At 40.7% G+C, this 15856-nt stretch overlaps 3 protein-coding genes across 4 annotated transcripts in view; all 3 read right to left on the reverse strand.

Moving 5' to 3' along the window:
* Positions 1-15856, reverse strand: part of dhrs7b (dehydrogenase/reductase (SDR family) member 7B) — a 100149-nt gene that overhangs the window by 1311 nt on the left and 82982 nt on the right. The window contains exons 1-6 of one of the 2 annotated variants that reach the window (XM_070847321.1): positions 3511-3626; positions 1947-2122; positions 1432-1550; positions 1013-1223; positions 556-648; positions 307-459 (exon numbers count right to left, since the gene is read on the reverse strand). In XM_070847321.1, the coding sequence (XP_070703422.1) occupies positions 307-459; positions 556-648; positions 1013-1223; positions 1432-1550; positions 1947-2100 (730 nt within the window). In that variant the 5' untranslated portion in view covers positions 2101-2122; positions 3511-3626. Of the gene's footprint in view, positions 1-306; positions 460-555; positions 649-1012; positions 1224-1431; positions 1551-1946; positions 2123-3510; positions 3627-15856 lie in introns of those variants that run through there. The other variant, XM_070847322.1, reaches the window with a different exon arrangement.
* tmem11 (transmembrane protein 11) lies at positions 4787-8066 on the reverse strand. The gene is made up of 2 exons (XM_070848710.1): positions 8001-8066; positions 4787-6440 (listed from the first exon to the last, which is right to left on the reverse strand). The coding sequence occupies exons 1-2, from the start codon at positions 8045-8047 to the stop codon at positions 5924-5926; spliced, it is 564 nt and encodes a 187-aa protein (XP_070704811.1). The 5' UTR covers positions 8048-8066; the 3' UTR covers positions 4787-5923.
* On the reverse strand, positions 11306-14414 carry natd1 (protein NATD1). The gene is made up of 3 exons (XM_070848189.1): positions 14253-14414; positions 13305-13423; positions 11306-13115 (listed from the first exon to the last, which is right to left on the reverse strand). Exons 1-3 carry the CDS (start codon positions 14350-14352, stop codon positions 12999-13001), a joined length of 336 nt encoding a protein of 111 aa, XP_070704290.1. The 5' UTR covers positions 14353-14414; the 3' UTR covers positions 11306-12998.

A 15856-nucleotide genomic window follows, 5' to 3' on the forward strand; every position in this document is an offset into this window, starting at 1 on the left:
CACAAAGGCTCTAATGCGAGCACCAAAAGTGTCTATTATTAGAAACATCATCATCAGGAGAAAAGCCAGCACAAAGCATTATTGGAAATGTGGCCGTGTGTGTGGCCACACACTCACACCACAAGTCATCGGTTTTACAGTCGATACCCTCTGAAAATTAAACCACTTTTATTGTTCTTGCAGGGCCATGTCGTGTTTATACACATCGGTTGTTTGCCTCCTTCCCTCTACAACTGCACATTTGTCACACTGATTGTTATTCTCTTATTGTCAGTGTAGAGCCACACTTTTATTTCACTGACTCACCTCCGTACTTGGAGCCGTCTCCTGTGACGGCGTTGACCGACAGACTCGTTCGGATGTACCCAGGACTGATGACGGTCACTGGAATCCCGTAGCGCTCCATCTCGGCCCGTAAGCAGTCGAAGTAGGCCTGGGTGGCGTGCTTGGAGGCAGCATCTGACCACAGTGTGTACAAACCAGAGTGCTGCTTCATCTCCAATCAACCACACTGAGAATTTGCTTAAATTATATAAAGAAAAAAAAACAACGTACAAGCTGATCTGTAAGGAATGGCTATCTTGCCCTGGACACTGCTAATGACAACGATGTGGCCACTGCGCCGGCAAACCATCGAGGGCAGGAGAGCTGTGAAAGGAGGAAAGCAGAATGAGTGAGTGGAGAAGCTGCTTCCAGGTGTAAATATTGTGCTTCCTTTCTGAGGACATCTGAAAATATCCAGTAAGATCTAGCTCTATGTTTATGTCTCTGTCACTTCCTTTCCTTATCACTGAAGCCAAAGCAACAAAAACCATGAGAGCTATGACTCTGCCACTTAACACCACCCCCTATTCCATAAAACTCTAACTTTTAGACCCTTTAAACAATGCCTCCATGGTCTCCATTGGTCTCCCCTGTGTTTTTCTAACTTTTTAAACCCGTATTCTGCTCAGATCTGGTCACCAAAAGCTATTGAAAAGTTCCACAGTCCAAGCTGTGCTCCTCAACTGACCTTGAGTAAGAGCGATGGGCCCAAAGTAATTTGTTTCCATAACATCCCGCTGAACTGAGAGGTGGGTATCCAGTATGTTGCCACGGTAACTGATTCCAGCATTATTAATGAGGACATCCACTTGTCCGTAACATTTCAGGATCTCCTCTGCAGCTCTGTCCACCGTGTCTGTGTCAGCCAGGTCAAAGATAACAGTGCTGGGAGCGTAAGTCTGGTGGTTGAACAGAACAGTTATTTCATAGCTTGCTACTATTACGTGATAAAATCACGATGGTAAAGAAAAATTAATGCCTAAGAAGAAGTCGTGATTAGTTACTTTTTTTACTTCAAATATTTGGGTTTCAATTAAATGATATACAACAGAGGAACACAGAGCGGAGAACCTGGAGGGAAAACATCTCAGACGGGGGCGTACACACCTGCCGCTGGGAGCCTGCTGAACTTGCCGTAAGCTCCTGGACCACCTGCTGCAGGCGGGCTGCATCTCGCCCACACAGCACGAGCCGTGCGCCTGCAGCGTGGAAGGCCCGTGCACACTCTACAACACAGAAAACACACCTCTTTGTTACGGTGTGTGCCAAGCACTTGCACGACAACGTTAACAAATGATCTTACTAGTACCCAACTGAAATTAGCAGCTGCATATGAAGGTAAAGCTTCTGTGTGTGTGTTCCCCCGCCCCATCTCCATTATGTTGCTGTTGTTTACATTACTGAATTGTTTCCTCTGTGTGTGTACGTGCATATGCATATAAATAACTGAATCTATTGTTAATTTGTCATTTTAACCATCTGTTTATATGTTGTGTGTGTGTGTGTGTGGCAAGAAGGGGCTGAGACCTTCAGTTTGTTATGAAACTCTGTTGGATGATGACTATTAAATATACTCTTATCCTTGTAAGCTGAAGAGTAGAAGAAACCAGCAGGAGGCCGACCTTTCCCCAGTCCAGAGCTGGCCCCTGTGATGACCACCACAGCGTCCTGCAGAGCGGCTCCTGGTCTCAGACGAACAAGTATCCGATAAAGCAGCAAGAGCCCCGCGCTTGCTAAAACCAGCTGAAGCACTCCTCCTCCCATGACACGCTCCATGACTGACAATCACACGAGCTACCTGCAAACAAAAGCTCCAAAACTTTAGAGAGTTTTTTTCAACTGCAGCTACTGATTCACATCCTTTGCTCTTTTACAGAAACGTCACACAACAAAGGTCTGTTTAAAACATTTTTTAAACTTAAATTATCACCCAAAATATCTCTGTCAGATGAATGGTAATAACAGCCACCACTGTGGACAAACATCTATTTATTTTGGTATCTGGGGCTCCATCAATGAGAATAAATAATTGATGAGTCCATCAATAGAAATTATTTTGCAGGTTAAATATATTCAAATGTGATGTTTTGCGCTGCTTGGGGTTTTATTAGCTGACCATCAGACTAAGAAAGCAATTTGAAGACATGACTCATTTCATTTGACATCTTTTTTACACTTAAGATAAATTAATCAGAATCAGAAATCAGAATTACTTTAATAACCCCCAGGGGGAATTAATTATCAAGATTTCATTATGAAAACAACTGCTTGTTGCAGCACCATTCTTTAGGTCAGGCCCTGGTTTTGTGAGCAAATATCATACTTTCATACAAGACGAATAAAAACACTAACAAGGGGTTTTAACAAGCCACAGTGTGACCTTGACGTGTGTATGTGTGTGTCCTGTAAGCTCTCGAGCCCCGATGCCAAAGGGATTGTAAATGTTTTAATGTCCGGTGCATTTAGATAAGCCCCTTCCACTTGTCCTGCCTCCAAAACACAACACAAACAACCAGCATGGCAACAGTGACAAGTACCATTTGACACACACACACACACACACACACACACACACACACACACACACACACACACACACACACACACACACACACACACACACACCTGATCTGTGTTTAAACAAGTGATTTTACCAGTTGGACATTGAACACCACATTAAAAATACTCTGATTATTGTTGCTGTGTTTAAGCTTTTCAGTGTCTGTGTTTGTCCTTGCAGCTGAAGATATTCCTAAATGTGAGCATGATGACTCGAGCATCTGTCATGACATGGCCTTCACACCCAGATCAGATTATCTGATGACATCTGGAGGAAAATGTGCTTTTCCCTGAGATCACTGGTACTAGTATGCCTGAAATACTCTTCCTCATACATGTTGAAAATAACAGCGCTTGGCTGGTGAAATACGTCAATTAGCACATCAAGTCCAACACATCTCAATTATTAACAATGCTGATAAAGTCTAGTTTCACTTTTTACACAATACAAACGAGTTTAAATGTTAAAACCTTTCAATTACAAATGACAAAACACATCGGTGACTTTCATGCACGGCACAGGTAGACTAGTCCTGGGGATGCTAATGCTAACGTTAGCTAGCTAGCTTCCTGGTTGGAATAAACCACTAACTCCTTCATTAGCGCTGGTTTGTAGTTACAGCTCACCTCACTTCTTCTCCTGCTGCACAAAACAGCAGCGTGACTCGTTGCTGTGAGCAGTTCCGGGCTCGGCTGACGGGGACCAGACCACCGGGGTGTGCTTCAGCGAGGGCTGCCGACTCTGTCCGCCCACTAGGAATTATGGGAGTTGAAGTTTCAAGGAGCCAGTGGGCTGACGTGCCCATGTGCATGTATAGGAGAGGAGAGCAGAGGAGGGGAGGGGGCATGAGCAGCCAAATAAACCTACAGAGCTCTATTTTTAAACTGAGAAATGACTCTCCTTGATCGGAAGGTCGAATAAAATTAAAGAGGCACAAATGCCAAAAAAAAACCATACAAAAATAACAGTCAAACAGATCACCTAATGTGTGCAACAAATCAAGAGGGCCTCAGACTGTTCTTCCAGGCGTCCTAAGAAATGATGAAATGTAATGAGAAAACTTTTACCGTGACTGTCAGTAGAGAAACACTAATGATAATCACCCTAATGAATAATATCTTCTTTATAATCACTGAGGCGTCGCTAGATCCAGTAGTGCCGCCTTGAAATGGTTGATAAAAAAACCAGTCCATCTCCTGTGGATCAGCATTAGTGTCAGCAGCAGGTCAGCAGACTAATAATTAGACTGCTGTGGCCACAAATCAGCAAACTGATGAGTCTCAGGCCGTCCCTGTTCCACTGTTTAAGTCTCTGCTTGTCTCATGAAGGTTGACATGTATGATGAGAGGAAAAAGCATTAAAAAGGTTTTAGGTGCCCTGTGCGCATAAATGCATTTTAATTTAATTTCAACACGCCTGTGCTTGTGTTTTGTTTTCCAGGTCCAACAAAGAGCCAAACTGAGCCAAGGCTGAGTTTGCAAACCCAACATGTCGGTGTGAATAAGACTGTACACAATTATTAGCAAACTATACACTTTTAACCTACGTATGCATCATGTACTGAGGGTAAAAGAAAGAAAAGCACCTTGTTTTAAAAAAATTCAGGACATTGTGTCTACATTTATCAATATCCAGGGCTGAACATCTTCATGAGCAGCTCAACTCTTTGCAGTAGTTGTTCCAAACCAGCGTAAAACATGCTATAGACTGTCTGTACATGTCAGAAACCGTTGCCAAACTGTTTTGATGAAGCGAAGGCAAGGTTTCTACATTTTCATGACAGACTGCTACCAGTCACAGCTGTCTGTATGTGTAATATGTGATCACAACACTTACTTAAACTCTGCCAAAATGTAAGTTAACAGATGGAATTTATTTTTGATACACTGTTTTAATGGAGGTTTTCAGGGATTTACACATAAATCTCTACAGGAAACTCTTAATGAACAGATGTACCATTAAAAAGATTTTCATTTGCTAACTTCTGTCGAACATAAAATTGTTGTGAAAAGTCATTTAAATAAGATTTCCTTTCAGTCACTTTTCAGTGACCTTAACAGAATTATTGCGGCACTTTTTTTCCCCAATTGTTGACATCATTCAAACTTATTTCTGTTCACCTCATCATTAGTATTACCTCCTCTCTGGACCACAGATTTAAAAACTGCTGATCCACACAGCAACACATAATAAGAACCACTGAATAAACACACACAAGAAAATATGAATTTAGAATTCGTTGTGTAATTATCATCTGTAGTGCCAAATAGTGTCGATATTTAAATTTCAAGAGGGTTTGGCTTACTGTTAATGTAATATACATTTTTATAAGCATGTGCGAAATGTGACTTTCCAAAAGTTAGTATTTTCATAGTGTTCCAAAAGAGGACATTGATCAACAGTATCGTCACATAAGATCTTATGCACTCCTTTAAACAAGAAAATCTACATGAACAAGACACAATCTCAAATAACTTGCAGCTATTTTCTCTTTTCTGGACATCATGTAGAATCCATTTAATGAAAAAAAAAGTAAAATAAAATACAGAAAAGTGAGTTTGAAATATCCTAATGTTTAATGAAAGGGTGATGTACTGATCAGCAAGAAAGGGGTACAGTAAAACTACGAGGGAAAGGGGAAAAAGAGCATGGTACTCAAAACATGTCTGTCCTTTTCAACTGCAATACAATTCAGTCCAGAGGAACTGCTGCCATACCCTTGTGCACTCGCTCGTCGTGTGTCAAGAATTCAGGTGGAGGGCGCTGGGGACGCGGCGCAAGGGTACTACAGAGATAACTGTGCTGTTGTCGTCACATAGAAGTAAAGGAAATGTAAGGGAAAAAAACAATTCCTTCTTGTTTTAACTATATCCCTCTGATCAAAGTTCAAAATGGAAGCACCCACCACATGTGTGGAGCTAACTGCTGGGCCTGATCATGACTTCCACTTTTCTTACATCTGGGGGTGGATAGGTTCCTTTTTTTTTTGTTTGTTTTTTCGTTTTTTCTGTTGGTTCTTAAACCCTCTTCAGAGTGCACTCATACTGCATAGAGTTCGTAGATCTTCTTGGCGCAATACGCCAGGGCAGCCAGTGCTATCGTATTATGGAGTCTCTTTCTGTGGATGTCATCCCTGCGTACCAATACCACGGGCGTCGAGGAGGTGAGTGTATGCAGGGGCAGCCGCGAGAGTTTTTGGCTGTCGTATTCCACCTGGTACTTGCAGCAGGGGTCGAACTGCCACGAAATCCCGTAGAGGGCAGCACAGGCCACACTGAGGGCGCCAGCAGGCAACGCTACATAGCGCGAGTATTCAACGGGCAGTGAAAGCGGTGTCAGGAGGCAAGCAGCGCCTGACAACACGGCCGTCTTGTGCAGGCAGTTGCCCACCGTAATCCATCGGGCCGTCTCATCTCCGATGCGTGTGGGCTCAATAACAATGTATTTATACTGGGCCTCCAGTGCCTGCTCCAGCTCATACTCAAACTGGTCCTGTGCATTCTCCCCATTGTAGATCTCGTGCACAATGTAGCAGTCTGTCGCCGCCATCACTCCCCTGTGCAGACACAGAAAAATCGGCAAGGAACAGTGAGAGAAAGAGCAGAGGGCAGACTCAACAGATATGAATCTGGTTTGCCTACATTTTTACACCGTCTCCATTTTTCATGTACTCATAAGTTTTGTGTAGAACTACTGAGGAAAAAAAGAAAACTCCCATCTGATTATTTTACCGAAATGATTTCACAACTTAAATTCCAAAAGGTTTATCGTAAGAAGAAATATAATCTAATTCCTAGAACATATACTCTCTAACATGCATGTGTTAAGTAAAATAAAAACATGGACTAAACGTTATCTTCTACTGATAAATGTCAGCATAGGGTTTAATTTTTCCTTTGTCAGTACTCATAATACATGCTGAATAAACTACATCTCTTTCATACAATTTCCATGACTAATACTTTGATAACATTTAGTTGAAATGATTCAACCTTGTGTGCAATGTGGTGAGTGAGTGTGAGCATATTTTTACAACATTAAGACGCCAGTTTCAGTTCATGTCCTTGAATGTGTCCTCCCCATATAGATCTTGACATTTGGATATCCATAATCTCAAGTGTGTTTATATATACACAAAATCATGTCTATAAAACGGCAAAATTACCAAATGATCACAACATGTCTTGAAAACTGATTTACTGTAACAAAATACTTTGTTTGACCAACAGCCAAAAACCTCTATAATGTGAAAAACAGAATAACACAGAAAACGCTACATCGGTGAATCTATAATCACCGACTTTTACACGTTTTTTTCAAAACAAATAAAACGCACATTTTAACATTTTTCTATCGATCGTCTCGCTGATTAATCGACCAATATTTTCAATCCTAACACTCCTGCAAACTGTTATTTTCCCGCTTATTTGTACATAACCTTTAAATATGACAAACACATACGCGGGGATCAGTGTCAACACTCTGAGGCCTTCCAGTGCATGTTGACAAGCAAACCCTAAAAGCTAGCTACATACCAAGCTAACTCGCCTTCAAAGACAGCGGGGTATTGGCCAAGTGTGTAAATAATTTTCAGGCGTACTGGATGCTGGCGAAAGTCTTTTGAGGATCACCGTGCAAACGACATAATGTACATGAGCGTCGGTTAGATTACATCGGCTGACTTTGCATGGCAGAAAGTTGGAGGGCTGGCCAGCTAAGTTGAGGACTGATTTACTTTAGTACAGGTCGACAAACAGCGGACAACACTGTTAGCTCGGGCGGGATTGTGCAGCCCGTGAACCGCAGCATATCACACCAGCGTAGGCACCCACGCACGGCTAAACGCAACTTTCCTCATCGGTGATCGGTTGATGTGAAATGACCAAAACATCACATGAGCCGCTAGTTTGCTTCCTTGCTAACGTTAGCAAGCTGTACTCGTTAGCCAGCTAACGTTAGCTAACCATGAGATAAAATCCCGACTTGTCGTGTTGGCGTTTAACTTTAAAACCCAAACGATATGCGCGCCAGGGAACTGGCAAATCTCGAATTCTACAAAACGATATATTACAGTAAAAAAATATTCGCTTAATGGCCAAGATGTGGAGTAACTGACCTCTCCCTGCTTACTGGGACACCGCGCCTCCTTCCCAGCGACGCCATGTTGGAGATACAACCGTGATTGCAGTTGACGTAAGACAGCGCCAAACCTTCTGGGTAATGTAGTGTGTCAACGCAAACGACGCATCACTCAGACTCGAATGCGGCCTACTATTCCCATGATGCTGTAACGACAGGTACCTGCCTTTACGTATTTTATAATAGCGCATAGAAGTTTGAGAGGTCAGACCACATTTTAAGTAAATCTAACACGAAGGAAGGGAAGTATGTCAGTTTGAACACAACAATTAACCAAGTAATTATATCAAAAATGAATATTAAACGCACGCACATACATAAGATCCATTTAGACATTTAAATGTGTAAATATATTGCAAGCATGGTTAAAACGCACTGTACATTAATGTAGTGTAGTGTCCCTTTATCTCGTTTAATATTAAAATTTGTGTCTATAGACTCACCCATGTTGTGCCCTCGCGCGCTCTCCGTCTATGTGTCCGTGCGCTCGTGTGGGCTGCCTGTCCGCGTGCTGTAACCTGAGGCGCTTTGGATGTAACAACTATAATGGACACGTTGAGGAATGTGAGATCAGCTGCAACCAAACGCTGCGGCTGGACCAGCTACTGTGCCAGCTTTATTATCCACGAGCTGATAAATACAAATCCGATCAATAAAGTGTTTCATCTTTATAGCTGTAACTGTTTTAGTGTTTAAACCGCCTCCAGGACCTCAGATGTGGAGTGTCCTTTCAACTAATGAGGAGCTACTGGCAGGTACTGAATGTACTCATTTGTTGGATAAGTGATCCATCAATAGATCTGTTGATTATTAATCTTCTACTGAAAGAATATCAATCAATCAATCAATCAATCAATCAATCAATCTTTAATAATATAGTACCAATTCATAACAGTGTTATCTCAAGACGCTTTCCATAAAGAGCAGGTAAGACCAAACTCTTTAAGAGGCCCAACGACTCAGGAATTCAAAATGAAGGATTCAAGAGTCCCCACATGAGCAGCCATGATAATTGCGCGCTATCCGTCCATGATAATTTTACCCAGACGAAGCATATATAAGGTAAATAGTATTAGTGTCCAGTATTATCCACGAGCTGATAAATACAAATCCGATCAATAAAGTGTTTGATCTTTATAGCTGTAACTGTTTTAGTGTTTAAACCGCCTCCAGGACCTCAAATGTGGAGTGTCCTTTCAACTAATGAGGAGCTACTGGCAGGTACTGAATGTACTCATTTGTTGGATAAGTAATCCATCAATAGATCTGTTGATTATTAATCTTCTACTGAGAGAATATCAATCAATCAATCAATCAATCAATCAATCTTTAATTATATAGCACCAATTCATAACAGTGTTATCTCAAGACGCTTTCCATAAAGAGCAGGTAAGATCAAACTCTTTAAGAGGCCCAACGACTCAGGAATTCAAAATGAAGGATTCAAGAGTCCCCACATGAGCAGCCTGACCCTTAAGAACCTTGTAGGTAAGGAGAAGGATTTTAAACTCTATTCTAAATGTTACTGGAAGCCAATGAAGAGGAGCCAGTACAGGAGAAATGTGGTCTCTTCTCTTAGTTCTTGTCTGGGGCCAAGTAGAATAACTTCAGTTTTATCTGAGTTTAGCAGCAGAAAATTGCTGCTCATCCAGGACTTTATGTCCTTAAGGCAGACTTGAAGTTTAGCCAACTGATTGGGTTCATCAGGCTTTATTGATAAGTATAATTGGGTATCATCTGCATAACAGTGGAAATTAATTGAGTGCTTCCTGATAATTTTACCCAGAGGAAGCATATATAAGGTAAATAGTATTGGTCCAAGCACTGAACCTTGTGGAACTCCATGTCTCCATATCTAGATCTCTAGATAAGAGAGCAGCTCCTTCCAAAGTGGGATGGATGCCGTCTCTTCTAATCAGACCAGGTCTTCCCCAGAAAGACTGTCAATTATCTATGAAGCCCACATTGTTTGCTGGGCGCCACCTCGACAGCCGGCGGTTAAATGATGACATGCGGCTCATCACTGGTCATTACAGTCGATTAATCAAGAATGAACCGAAGTAGCTGCAAAGGCTAAGTGATAGATCAGATTCTTAACTTTATTTATTTTGATCAGAAAGTTCCTGATTTCAAGCCGATTAGTTTTTCTAGCTTTAGAGTACAATTTATTTAACATTGATATATTTGATCAAATAAAAAGAAAGGGACAAGATGTTTATTTTCCTCAGAGTTAGTATACCCAGCCCTTGTTCTTTATTCGTTAGCTTTTTGTTGGGCCAAAACTAGTAAGTTCTAGTTCTTTTTTAATTATTGAACATAAACTCCTTCCTCAGGTTACTAAAACTCTCTGATTCCCAGCAAAAATACAGAGGACATGACCTCAGCGTCATCCATTGGAGTTTATATATCAGATTGAGTCCATGGGAAGCTGGTTAAATGTGGTGCCTGAGTCTGACCTTGACACATCCTCCGTGCTCTTGTTTTGCTGGTGGTGGACCCTGCTTGGGCAAAGGGTTTTTCCAATAATCATCTGCAGACTTGATTCACATGTTTCAGAGAGTGTAATCACAGGCTGTGGAGCGCTCAGGTTCATGTGCATGGTCACCTGGGCTGAACAAACAGATGCACAGACCCTATTTAATACGTAACCACAGCTGGATTTGATCACGTATGACTTGCTACAGCATCATGAGACTGTAGTGGTGAAACCAACAGAGTGACACATATAAAAACAACTATCTTTATGTGTATTCTCAGTGTGCCAAATCAATATTTACATTGATCAAAATAACACAGAAATCAAACTACATCCCTTTTCCTGCTGTCAGTGTGGTGAATGACCATGCCATTGTTGATACTGCCACCAGATGGCGCCACCATTGAGTTTGAATCCAAACTTTGACAAAGATTTTACAGCAAAACTCTTCCAGTTGTACTTCACATTGGTACTGTTTGTTCCAGGATGTTAATGTGTTTAATAAAGACTTGACATACCTTAAGTTTCCAAGATGTACATACAGTTTTAAGATGTATTTCTGACTTACATGTAGTAATTATTCCATCCTGCTGCTGTGTTATGTCTTCATCTGACCAAGTTTAAGTGTTTTGAGGTGGACATATTTGAAGATATTTTCCAAACAAATGAAACACTTAAACACCCCAGTCATATTCTTGTCATTGTATCTTTCCATAATATGAAAATAATTATGTTAACGGTCAAGCAGTGATGAATGCACCATGTGTATGTTATAAAAATGTTATAAACACATACTCGGACATTAATAATGTGATGAGTATTGATTTATTTATCATAGACAACAAGATTGAAAAAAAGTCTCGAGCACAAAACAATGTAACAAGGAGTAGTAAATTTTGGCGCCAGCCACCTGCTCAAAACTTTGTTTCAAGACAGCACACAAATATAAACATACACATAAACACAAAAAGTGAAATAACATCTTGGATACCATGGCCTATCAGTAGGTGTGTGCCACCTAAAGGAATGTTTTACAAAGGGGAAGTGGTTTCCTGCGATTGGCTCCAAGTGATGAGAGCAGAAAGAGAGTCTGCCTTGCATGTTGATGTGTGTCCTGCCAGAGTGTGTTGAGTAACCTGAGGTGTTTTTCTCCTCAACACTTAAGATTGTCGACAGCAAAAGCTCCTGATGAGCTAAAAAAGAGAAACCACAGTGAACCTTTATTTTCAGTTTAAGTTTTGATGGTGACGTTGTGGGTTAGCAAACAAACAAAAACAAGATCACATGATGGGAAAAAACTAGTGCGTAAGCTCTGGACATCCAACGTCATTTTCCTGAATGATCGAATAAAGGACGGTGAACACCACACTATTTAAATGCCCTGAATATAGCAGTGCTCTTTCTGAAATGAGATATTTATCCATATCCACACTTGAGTGATGCACTACACAGTGACACGCTTCAGACCCAGTTTATCCCATGTGTGTCAGTAACATTTAACACCTACAACAGAGAAAATTATGAATTCTCTCTTGACACTTGTTCAAGGTTGCGCCTACAGAGTTAAACCTCAGTTTTTAGTTCTTTGGTTTACAAGTCCCTGCACCTTTGACCCATCAGTTTATGACTCCTATAATGGATGGCGAATTTCTGTTACTGGGAAGAATGGAAGTGGATAGAGCAACACTGGAAACCAAATTGGCAGCCTGGGAAAATAAATGTCTTAAAAATTCAGATAAAAGTTGTTTTTTTTAATTACCTTTACCCACCAAATTTATGCCTGTGCCAATTTCCAGTCAGAAAAAAATCCCTCTTTTGAGTAGCTTGATGTTTTAAAGATGTGTTAAGCATTCATAATCTACTAAATTAGCATTCAACCCCTTAGAAAAACTATTTCTAAAAGAGTAAAGAAGGGCAAATTGAAAAAAAGAACAAATAATCAATAGAATATCAAAAAATGGGTCAAAATATAAAAGACATCACAGTTTGAGCATCAGTGAAGCCATCATTGCTTCCATCCAAACTATCATGGAGGAAGACGCCTGGGTCGTTCATCTTGCAGCACTTCTCACAGCCAGTGAGTCCAAAGTTGGATAGAAAATTCGCAACATTAGATTTGACTCATCTGTTCTCATTACATGTCTAACCCCTGCTTCCAGTAAGTGATGGGTTTACATCCTGCAGGCTTCTGTCTGAGGTAACAGGCTTCAGCTTTGGTTAGTTTATTTGCTCATGATTTTTACAAGTCGAGCTGATTCACTTCCCGTTTCCGATGTGTCCCCGTGTTATGGACATTGCTGACCCGCCGACCCAACGTTCAGCTCAGGGGCGTCTTTGCTGTGAGATCAGTTGTCTGTGGAATTGCACATTGTCATGTTTAACAATGCCTGGAAGGTCCTTTGTTGTATATCAGCCTGTAACTCCAAAGCATGCTTCCACACTGCATCTGTCCCCTGGGAGTCTCTTTCTCCTCCACTTCTCCGTCGGAGCCACGTAGGGTCATTGATAGATATGTTCAAAGTACTGAGGCTGAGGATTTTCTTTGACGTATTTCTGAATGTACCAGCAGGTCAAGTGGGCTTTCAGATCCTCTTCCACCACAAAATCCATAGCTGCCTGCCATCACAGAGGCATAAAACAACTTATCAGGCAGTATTTTATATGACAACTTAAATGATTGACTTTTATGTGTATTGTACCTGCAAAATTCAACTATGTGATATTACAATTGGGCCTTTAAGAAATGAATAAAAATGAGAAACTCCTCTTAAGATTGATGAAAAACAAGCAGTCTATGGGTTTTACCTTGGCCAGGTGCTTAGCTATCCCTCTCCCTCTGTAAGCATCTGGAACTTCTGTGTGTTGCAAGTCCACCGTCTTCTTCCCGACATATTCATAAAGAAGAACTGCGCGATCATGCGATCCTGAGGTCGGACAGAAGTCATAGCTCTCAGTTGTGCTAAGTTTGTTTCCACCCAACCCAGTTTCCTACATCTTACAAACAGAAGCTCGACACCATCCTCGTTAGGGGACACTGATAACTAAAAAAATCTTGGTATTTAAAGCTGAGTGTAAGCCCACTGCCTAATTTATTGACTAAATTAAGATAGCAGCTAGTAATGTATGATAATGGCTCAATAAAAGGGAATGAGTAATTTAACTCAGTGAGGATTCAATCACTTAAAACACAGTCTGATATCATGTGAGGTGGTACAATGGCCTATATGAACTTAGCCAGGTAGAGACACACATGTAGAAAAGTATACTGTAGCTAAAGTGTAGAGAGATAAAGATCTTCATTCATAAAACATTAAAAGAGACATACCTGGACTTAAACACACATCAATACACTTCTGAACACCTGTATTTTAGTTTGTCATATACTAAAAGGTTCAGAGCCAAATAAAACATGGCAATCATGCTTTCTTTTGTGAGCTGATGCCTGTGGAGGCTGCATACTTCCTTTCAGGAATGTGAGGTAGAAAATGTTTTCGTCGTGCCCAAAAAAAAACAGGCTGGTTGAGTTACAAGTCAAGACGCTCTCGTCTGTCCAGCTCCTGGCACCAAATAATGTCCGAATAAATACGTGACATTTCGACTGTGCGAGATTAACAACCCGTCTGTGTCTGACATGGCAGCTGGAGTTATCAATAAGGGCACGACGACGATGTTGGCAGCAAGAAAAGCTACCACAACCTCTTAGCTAGCTAACATTAGCCAGCTAGCATGCTAATGTTTATAAGTTAAACTTACCGTTTAGTCTTATAACAAACTGCCGGCGCTTTTTGTCGTGTTCGACCTGAATCTGAGAGTTATTTCCGTCGAAGGCTGTAGCCTGTGCTGCCTGTGCCATAGTAGCCTGCGACAATTAACGAAGACTGCTGTGCTACTCTGCAGCGATGCTAACCAGAAATGGCTAACCAGTACATGAAATAATGCACAGTCAAAGCAAAACACTTCATCCAACGAAATCAGCTGTGAGGTCACATGACAGACAGCCAATCAGCGCCTGTGTTGTCAGAGCGGCGGAAACAGTGCGGATACATTTAAAGGCTGAAAGAACTGCACTGTAAGTAAGTAGCTGTGTTATCTGTGATAAAATACACAAACTGTCCAACATCAGAGAGAGTTGAAGTCAATGAATGCTGAGACCGACCACAAACTCCCTCATGCTGCATTCAGGTCAGGTGGGAAAATAGTGGGTGAGTGTGAACGTGCAGTTTCATCATGATGTTTCTTCCATTTTAGGTGCACACTGATTGATTAAAAGTCAGAATACAGTGGTGGAAGACATATTCAGACATTCTGCCTAAGTTAAAGTATCCACACCACAGTGTAACAAGTATAGGTCCTGTATTCAAGTGTTAAGCATGAAAATATGTTTAAAGTGCAAAAGTTCTCACAATGCAAAATGGCTCATTTCAGAATCATATGATCTCTCTGGATTATAATTGTTGATGCATTGATGTACTCACCACTTTTATGTTGCAGCTAACAAAGATGGAGCTAATTTTAATTACTTTATACACTGCTGGGAAGCTTAACCTGTGATAATGCATCATCATTTATTAGTTGATTTATGATTTGTTGTCATCTAAATATGCAAAGTAACCAGAGCTATCAAATACATTAAGAGAAAATGAGTACAATATTTGCCACCAAAATATAGTGGTGTAAAAGCATAAAGTAGCATTAGATGTAAATACTCGAGTGAAGTGCAAGTACCTTAAAATTGTACTTAACTACAGTACTTGTAGCACTTATATACAATGTACGTATATTCCACCACTGCCAAAATGTATCAGAGAGACACCTTTTTTCTTTTATTATTATTGGGTAGTGTTTTATTAATTCCAAAATGTACAATTTTGCTTCTATTTTGTTCTCACATGTAAGTCTTGATCCAAATAGAATGATTTCAATTGAACTTGTTTTTCCTTTTCATTTTGATTCTACTAATTTTCCGTCACAGTCTACTGCTTTCAACTTTTCACCTTGACCACACACTAAATTATCAAGGCACTTTAGCTCTGATTGCATAATAAAAGATTTCTTAGTGTAAAAACAGTGCTTTTTATTCAGTGATGTGTCTTAGAAATAGTTTCTGATAGTTCAGGTCAGGTCACAGCTCACAGATCCACAGTGACAGCTGATCTGTGCGTCCTCAGCATAGCAAATGCACAGTTATCAGCCAAATCCCTCTCATGTGGTCTTCAGAGAGTTCATGTGTTTATCTCCACTACTGCTATAGATTGTGTCCATGTAAATTAAATAATGTTTCTTGATATAAACATTCAGAGTATTTCTAGACATTGCAGGCAGGTCAAGCTCACTAAAATTACAGAGCATTAATCCTG

Source organism: Pempheris klunzingeri, chromosome 17 (assembly GCF_042242105.1).
Source record: "Pempheris klunzingeri isolate RE-2024b chromosome 17, fPemKlu1.hap1, whole genome shotgun sequence".
Classification (NCBI taxonomy): Eukaryota; Metazoa; Chordata; class Actinopteri; order Acropomatiformes; family Pempheridae; genus Pempheris; species Pempheris klunzingeri.

Coding starts and splice junctions, on each gene's coding strand:
- natd1 (XM_070848189.1), bottom strand. CDS start 14,352: ATGGCACAGGCAGCACAGGCTACAGCCTTCGACGGAAATAACTCTCAG. Junction 13,424..14,252: donor GTTTGTTATAAGACTAAACG/GTAAGTTTAACT, acceptor GTCCGACCTCAG/GATCGCATGATCGCGCAGTT. Junction 13,116..13,304: donor TAGCTAAGCACCTGGCCAAG/GTAAAACCCATA, acceptor CTGTGATGGCAG/GCAGCTATGGATTTTGTGGT.
- tmem11 (XM_070848710.1), bottom strand. CDS start 8,047: ATGGCGTCGCTGGGAAGGAGGCGCGGTGTCCCAGTAAGCAGGGAGAG. Junction 6,441..8,000: donor GTCCCAGTAAGCAGGGAGAG/GTCAGTTACTCC, acceptor GTGTCTGCACAG/GGGAGTGATGGCGGCGACAG.